General features: G+C 41.6%; 3 protein-coding genes across 8 annotated transcripts in view; 1 reads left to right on the top strand and 2 right to left on the bottom strand.

Annotated features, from left to right (window-relative positions):
- Positions 1-1,572, bottom strand: part of wdr90 (WD repeat domain 90) — a 15,294-nt gene extending 13,722 nt beyond the window's left edge. The window contains exons 1-3 of one of the 2 annotated variants that reach the window (XM_047811116.1): positions 1,370-1,572; positions 406-497; positions 125-301 (exon numbers count right to left, since the gene is read on the bottom strand). In XM_047811116.1, the coding sequence (XP_047667072.1) occupies positions 125-301; positions 406-497; positions 1,370-1,385 (285 nt within the window). In that variant the 5' untranslated portion in view covers positions 1,386-1,572. The remainder of the gene's footprint in view (positions 1-124; positions 302-405; positions 498-1,369) is intronic. The other variant, XM_047811115.1, reaches the window with a different exon arrangement.
- Positions 1,573-1,951: 379 nt separating this feature from the next.
- cluap1 (clusterin associated protein 1) lies at positions 1,952-6,983 on the top strand. 5 transcript variants are annotated; one of them, XM_047811119.1, is made up of 13 exons: positions 1,952-2,017; positions 2,442-2,512; positions 2,826-2,937; positions 3,045-3,129; positions 3,342-3,524; positions 3,603-3,782; positions 3,904-4,037; positions 4,216-4,357; positions 4,576-4,648; positions 4,788-4,898; positions 5,051-5,103; positions 5,214-5,252; positions 6,624-6,983. In XM_047811119.1, exons 2-13 carry the CDS (start codon positions 2,491-2,493, stop codon positions 6,786-6,788), a joined length of 1,299 nt encoding a protein of 432 aa, XP_047667075.1. In that variant the 5' UTR covers positions 1,952-2,017; positions 2,442-2,490; the 3' UTR covers positions 6,789-6,983. The 5 variants fall into 5 exon arrangements, with proteins under 5 accessions (XP_047667075.1, XP_047667074.1, XP_047667073.1 ...); XM_047811118.1 differs by having other exon boundaries at positions 1,963-2,024; XM_047811117.1 differs by having other exon boundaries at positions 1,975-2,127.
- Positions 6,824-7,500, bottom strand: part of nlrc3 (NLR family, CARD domain containing 3) — a 13,713-nt gene continuing 13,036 nt past the window's right edge. Inside the window, exons 18-19 of the mRNA XM_027161016.2 lie at positions 7,236-7,319; positions 6,824-7,100 (exon numbers count right to left, since the gene is read on the bottom strand). Coding sequence (XP_027016817.2) covers positions 7,010-7,100; positions 7,236-7,319 — 175 coding nt within the window. The 3' untranslated portion in view covers positions 6,824-7,009. The remainder of the gene's footprint in view (positions 7,101-7,235; positions 7,320-7,500) is intronic.

Below are 7,500 nucleotides of genomic sequence, written 5' to 3'. Positions count from 1 at the left end.
TTTTTGGCTTCATAAAATATGTCCCTAACAGTAACCATAGTAACCTGTCCATAGAGTGTGTGAGTATAATCAGTATTTAGGATGCCAGGATACACTTTCACAAAGCTTCTCTCGACGCTCTCACCTCAGCCACCACGTCTATGTGCACTACAAAGTGTTTATTGGGACATGGTCTGAAGAGTAGGTACAGGTAGCGACCGGTGAGGCCCAGAGACTGGCTGCTGGTTTTGGGAATCAGGATGTAGTTGCTGGCTGGAACTGAACCACGGATTCGGAACACAGTGCACTTGAGCGTCTTGTCCTACCGTGACGGGGGAAAAAACAGGAGACTCAGGACTGAAAGGCAATATTTTAAAAGATATTTTAAAAGTTAGTGTAAAAGAAGTATGAAGGTTATTTTTTAACCATATAGCACGTGACATCTCCTTCTTTGCTGGCCTTCCTCCATTCTTCCAACTTCACATGCTTGAATATGTTTACATAAGGATGCTGCCACACTGGAAATAGAGATAAAATAGCGATTTAATAAAAATACGTTTTCTTTATCAGGGAAAAAAATCAAACAATAAGAGGCTGAAAACAAACACACTGAAATGCAACCACTGTCTAATCATTTAAACCTGACACTTAAAGCCTGTGTTTGTAGAAGGTCATCAGACTAAACAATAACATGAACTGTAGGGACTGAGCTGCAGTGTGTATTTGTGTGTGTGTTTGTGTGTGTGTGTGTGTGTGTGAAAGTGACGTGACATACGGCTAAGCACGGTGACCCATACTTAGAATTTGTTCTCTGCATTTAACCCATCCAAAGTGCACACACACAGCAGTGAACACACACACACCATGAACACACACATACACACACACCGTGAACACACACCCGGAGCAGTGGGCAGCCATTAATACTGCGGCGCCCGGGGAGCAGTTGGGGGGTTCGGTGCCCTTGCTCAAGGGCACCTCAGTCGTGGCCGGCCTGAGACTCGAACCCATAACCTTTGGGTTATGAGTCAGACTCTCTAACCATTAGGCCATTTGTGTGTATATATATGAGTGTGTGTATATATATATATATATGTGTGTGTGTGTGTACGAATGTATTTATATGTTTGTGTATGTGTGTGTATGTTTGTGTGTATGTGTATGTACGTGTGTGTGTGTGTTTATGTTTGTGCATGTGTTTGTGTGTATGTACGTGTGTGTGTATATATATATATATATGTATGTATGTATGTATATATGTATATGTGTGTGTGTGCATGTGTTTATGTTTGTGTGTATATGTGTGTGTGTTTTTTATGTTTGTGTGTATATGTGTGTGTGTTTGTGTGTATGTGTTTTGTGTGTGTGTGTGTGTGTGTGTGTGACTCACCTTTAGACGCCATCATTAATCCCTAATAGCATTTGTTTTTATCCCTGAGTTCCTTTAAACCCCGAACACATTAAACCCGTCTGTATCTGATATAAAACCGACAGCGTTGTTTACATGATGTTCAGTTCATGTTTACGGTCGTCAGGCGAACTTCCCGCTGCAGCAGCCGCCGCTGACTTGCGTCATGACGTAAAACCGGAAACGTCACCCAGAACATTGTAGTCCAATGCAATGGGTAATGTAGTCCTATAAAAAAATAACGGTTACAATAGTGAAATAATCTGTTGTGCTGATTTATGGATGAATATTTCTAAATAAAATGATATGAATATGATTTGCAGTTGGTGGCAAAGCGTCAATCCCAAGTAAAGTCTTTAAAAAGGTTTAGATACAGGCCATTTTCTTATTATTAAGTTTAGAACGGGTTAAATATTTTAATGACTTAATTACAAATAAAAATATTAATCAAAAATATTATATTATTATATATGGTTTAATAGTAACGATAACTATAAAGGTTCAATGTCAAGAACTTTGTTTTACTCTAAAACTAATATGCAAACGCGTTTCGTATTAACTCTGGTTTTGTCCTTCTTGGAGTGCCGTAGCTCCGCGGCTGCCATAGCGACGGATACAGATGTAGATGCAGTAAGATGTCGGTGCTAGAAAGCTAAAAAAAACAACAACAACAACAACAAACAATAAATATTTTATTAGATTAGTGACAAAACTACGAGTGACCAGCACTTTGTGTAAAAGTTTAGTGGTTAATAAACATTCTTAACGATATTTAGAGCGATAGACTAATGCTAAAATATGACTTACTCAATATGTTGACTGTTAGCTTAGCTTAGCTTAGCTTAGCTTAGCCAGTGTTACACTTGGTCTTATGTACTAAAAACCTCTGGCTAATAAATTAGCTTATTTTAGTGTGTGTGTGTGTGTGTGTGTGTGTGTGTGTGTGTGTGTAGAATATAATAAGTGTAGCTTAGCCAGTGTTACACTTGGTCTTATGTACTAAAAACCTCTGGCTAATAAAGTAGCTAATTTTATTTATATATTTATTACTTAGGATACGTTGAAGTACATTGGAAGGGGGGAAAAAAAAGGAGAAAACAACCATGTCGTTCAGGGACTTAAGAAGTAAGCAAGTTTTCTTTCTGTATATGATGCAGTGCTTTGGATACCAAATAATCCCCTTTGGTGTGAAACTCAAACCCTGAATTAGTTCTAGTATCATCACAAACTGAGGAAATCTCTTAACGGAGACAGAGTTTTGAAAAAGTCACCAGAACCAAACTCTCAGCACGATGCTACCACCACCATGCTTCCTGTTTTCACCTTAACGCTTCTCTGCATTATCCACAATGTAGTTCAGCTCCTTGTTGAAGTGCAGTGTTTTAGTCCTGTAGTCTGTGCAGCTTGCTGACCTCCATATCTGTGGGTGTGTTTTTAGATTTCACGGAGATGATGCGTGCACTAGGATACCCTCGACTGATCTCCATGGAGAACTTCAGGACACCCAATTTTCCTCTGGTAGCAGAGATCCTTTTGTGGCTTGTCAAGAGGTGATGCATAAACACACACACACACACACACACACACACACACACACACGTACTATAAATATATGCACGAGAGAGAGAGAGAGCTCTAATCCTTTTTCCTCTCACAGGTTCGAGCCACAGTTGGAGATCCCCAGTGACATTGACACAGAGTCGGACAGAGTGTTCTTTATCAAAGCCGTGGCTCAATTCATGGTATTTTTCTTTCTTTCTTTCTTTTTCTTTTTTTTAACAAATAAACATATTTTAAATTTCATGTCTGATTTGATGACAAGTTGTGCTTTTTGTTTTTTCTTAACTGCAGTAAAGTAGAGGCTGGTAAAGAGATCATGTTTATTGCAGCTATAGGGTGAAAATGTGTGTGTGTGTGTGTGTGTGTGTGTGTGTGTGTGTGTGTCTCCTCACAGGCGACCAAGGCTCATATCAAAGTGAACCTGAAGCGTCTGTACCAAGCGGACGGCTACGCTGTGAAAGAGATGCTGAAAATCACCAGCGTCCTCTACAATGCCATGAAGACGAACGAGACGGGCGGCGACGAGCCCAGCAGCGACGACACCGGCAGCAAATTCACATTTACCCTGGCATCCAAGGTGAGGGATTCCCATTTTCTGTCTGTGTGGTGTTTAATCGGTTTGCATAAACATTAACCTGTGTGTGTTTGTGTATAGATAGCAGATTTAAAGGCAGTGCGTCAGCTTGGTTCTGAGATCACAGCAAAGGGGGCAGCTCTGTACGACCTCCTGGGGCGTGAGCAGGACCTGAGAGAGAGCAGGACTGCTGCCATCGCTAGGCCACTGGAGATCGTGGAGGTGGAAAGAGCGCTCCGAGCGGCTGTGAAAGATATCATGGTACAAACACACACACTCACACAGACACAGAGCATAACCTACAGCTACGTCCTATACAGCAGGCTAATGTAATACAGTATAATATCAGTTTAGCCTAATAGCTGTGTGTGTTTGTGTGCAGGAGAGCGTGCAGAAGACCAAGGAGATGCTGAATAATGTGGCATCTGATGAGGCGAGTCTGGAGGCCAGAATAGAGAAGAAAAAACAAGAACTGGAGAGAAACCAGAAGCGCTTACAGACTCTACAGAGCGTTCGGTGATGCGCGCAAACACACACACACACACACACACGCGCACACACACACACACACAGTAACTATAGGCATATATGCACATCTGTCAGTAAACGGCTAACATACCAAAACATGAGTTATATATATATAACAGAACAGCTAAAAAAACAAGTGACATTGACATTGTGTTTCTGCATACAGGCCGGCATTCATGGAGGAGTACGAGAAGATCGAGGAGGAGCTGCAAAAGCAATACGAGACATATGTGAAGAAATTCCACAGTCTGTGTGCCTTAGAGCAGCAGCTGGAAGAGTACCACAGGCTGGAACAGGAGCGCTTTGAGGTACAAAATATGGACCACATAAAGAGTTCAGCTAAAGACTGTAACTGTAATGTTGGATGTAACCATTAGGGGGCGCTTGGGATCCCGCAAATCGCACCGCGTAGCTACATACATGACTGTCACTACATAAATGCATCTACACACAGCTGTAACACACTGAACAATGCAAAACATCTGCAGTTTGAATTTGTCACATCATATTATACTTTTCCGTGCAGGAAATGGAAAACTCCATGAAAATGATGCAAAACAAGCTACGTGAGGAAGACCGGAGACTCATGACGAGCGGAGGTTGAAACACACACACACACACACACACACACACACACACACACACACACACACACACACACTCCTATTTATTTTTTTCTGAGCACAAAAGGCATGAGGAATTATAAATGTACTCAAGTGCCGTTCTTGCTCGTTTCAGTGCGAGAGGAAGACTCCGACATTGAGATCCCAGAAGACGAAGGCACAGACAGTGACATAGACGAAGAGCGTCCGTCCAAACCGTTCCCCCTTCGCCATACACAGATACCAGGTCCCTGAACCTCGACTCACATACCACATAGTCCAGTGTGGGACAGTTTTTGTCTCGTTAGTGTTGCTGCAGTTAGTTATAATTTACCACATTAAAATCTGCTTTATTTATTTATTTGTTTGTTTGTTTGTTTATTTACTCACTCGCTGTAGGCCGGGCTGCCGGACGTCTCGTTGGTAACATGCAGGGAGGAGACTCCGATGAAGTGAGTGGACAAAACACACCAGAGCTTTTACCATAAATACACCCTGCTTGTCCCACTTTCTCTTTGGTGTCTGACGTTGCGCTTTCTCTCGTTCACACTCGTTCACTTAGCCCAGAGTTAAAGATACACGGAGGCGCAAGAAACAACAGGTGTGTGTACATGTGTGTGTGTGTGTGTGTGTGACAGGAAGGTAGCGACTCCCTCGAGACTCGTAGTAGTTAGTTCTTCAAACCCAAGAACCATACAGCACACCGGATTTGTGTGTGTGTGTGTGTGTGTGTGTGTGTATGTGCACTAGTAGAACCTTCCTCCTTTCCTTTACATGCAGTCAAATATATGAGTCATCTTACCCTGGATCTTGCAATTTAGCTTACGGTAAATTCAATTAGCCAAATTTGATCATAAACTTAATATTAAATCCCTTGTGTGTTTGTTTGTGTGTATGTGTGTTTGTACGAATGTATGTGTGTGTAGGTGTGTGTGTTTGTTTATGTTTGTGTGTCTGAGTGTTTCTGTGTATGTGTATGTACAAATGTGTGTGTGTGTACGAATGTGTGTGTGTACAAATGTGTGTGTGTGTACGAATGTATATGTGTGTGTACGAATGTGTGTGTGTGTGTGTGTGTATATGAATGTGTGTGTGTGTGTGTGTGTGTCCCCGAATGTGTGTGTGTGTGTGTGAATGTATGTGTGTGTACGAATGTATGTGTGTGTGTACAAATGTGTGTGTGTGTGTGTGTGTATGAATGTGTGTGTATATGAATATATATGTTTGTGTGTGTGTACGAATGTATGTGTGTGTGTACAAATGTATGTATGTATGTATGTGTGTGTGTGTGTGTATATATGTGTGTGTGTGTGTGTGTGTGTGTGTGTGTATGTATGTGTATGCATGTACAAATGTATGTGTGTGTGTGTATATGTATGAATGTGTGTATGTATATGTGTGTATGTATGTGTGTGTGTGTACAATTGTATGTATGTGTGTGTATGTCTATGTATGTGTGTATGTATGTGTGTGTGTATGTATGTGTGTGTGTGTGTATGAATGTATATGTGTGTCTGAGTGTGTGTGTGTGTGTGTGTGTGTATGAATGTGTATGTGTGTCTGAGTGTGTGTGTGTCTGAGTGTGTGTGTGTGTGTGTGTGTATGAATGTGTGTGTGTCTGAGTGTGTGTGTGTGTGTGTATGAATGTGTATGTGTGTCTGAGTGTGTGTGTGTGTGTGTGTGTGTGTGTGTAGACACAAAACTATCCATAATATTGTCCCATATTGAAGTCTTCCCGATTTTGTGATTTATCTGACAGTAAATACAAGTAGCCATATTAGATTGTAATTTGATGGTAAACGTAACACTAAATCCCTTGTAGACAAACTTCACCAGCTCCGTAGCATCAGATCGCTTCTGCTTGTTTACGTTCCTCAAACATTTCTCGCCATAATCCACAAATTCCATCCCGAGACCTTTCCTGGTTGAACATGTAGTCATGAGTAAGAGCATCAATGTTTTCCCCCCGCAGTCGAACGACAGCGATATCGACGACGACGAAGAGGACGACGACGACGAGGGAAACGAAGTCCTCGACGAAGAAAACGACAGTCTGGAAGGCTCCGCCTCCACACGTAACCGACCAACCAGATCACTGCACCCTCAGATACTAGAAGAGAGCGACAACGACTTCTAACCAGTACACAAAGGGACGACAGATCCGACACAATCACACACTTATTACGCTTTATTATAAAAAGTCTCCAGAAATGTTTTTATTTTTTATTTAATATACGTATATAATATACAATAAGAAGCAAACGGCACTAATAATAAATATTATTTCATATCATTTTGTATTCATCGTACACATTAAATCGTACGGCTCGCATCTTGTTTGTTGCGTGTGTTTTCTTGTCAAATGTCCACCACACACTCCGGAGCATCGGCTCGTATAGCGTCCGAGACCACCTTAGCTCCGGACTCGCCGATTCCGTTACCCTGAAGACTGAAAAGTGTACAGATTTAATCCCACACGTCTCTCAGCATGTTAGTCACTAACATGTTATTCACCTAATCTTCTTTTATTATACAACAATTTTGTACGTTTGTCGTCTTCAAACTCTCAGCTCGAGGAACTTACTTTATATACGTGAGCTGATGATTCCCTCGGAGCGCCGTGGCGATGAAGATGGCTCCATCCATCCCCAAAGAGTTCTCCTGAAGACTAGATACGACAAATCAAACCCTTAGAGGTTATTCAAGCATGCTTTAAGTTCTTGACTAGAATATTGTGTGTTCAAATCCCAGCCGAAGATTTGACTTTCGGCAAGTCTAGCGCTAGCATCTTCCGGTTGCTTAGCAACAGCATTCTGGATAACTGGTAGCTACATTTGAACTAGCAAAAG

Source organism: Tachysurus fulvidraco, chromosome 3 (assembly GCF_022655615.1).
Source record: "Tachysurus fulvidraco isolate hzauxx_2018 chromosome 3, HZAU_PFXX_2.0, whole genome shotgun sequence".
Classification (NCBI taxonomy): Eukaryota; Metazoa; Chordata; class Actinopteri; order Siluriformes; family Bagridae; genus Tachysurus; species Tachysurus fulvidraco.
This window is presented reverse-complemented; position numbering and strand designations above follow the sequence as displayed.

What these genes read in the sequence shown, in the direction of transcription:
- cluap1 (XM_047811119.1), top strand. Translation starts at nt 2,491, where the DNA reads ATGTCGTTCAGGGACTTAAGAA. An exon ending in CATTTACCCTGGCATCCAAG is followed by an intron (nt 3,525 to 3,602) that starts GTGAGGGATTCC and finishes GTTTGTGTATAG; the next exon opens with ATAGCAGATTTAAAGGCAGT. An exon ending in CAGACTCTACAGAGCGTTCG is followed by an intron (nt 4,038 to 4,215) that starts GTGATGCGCGCA and finishes TTCTGCATACAG; the next exon opens with GCCGGCATTCATGGAGGAGT.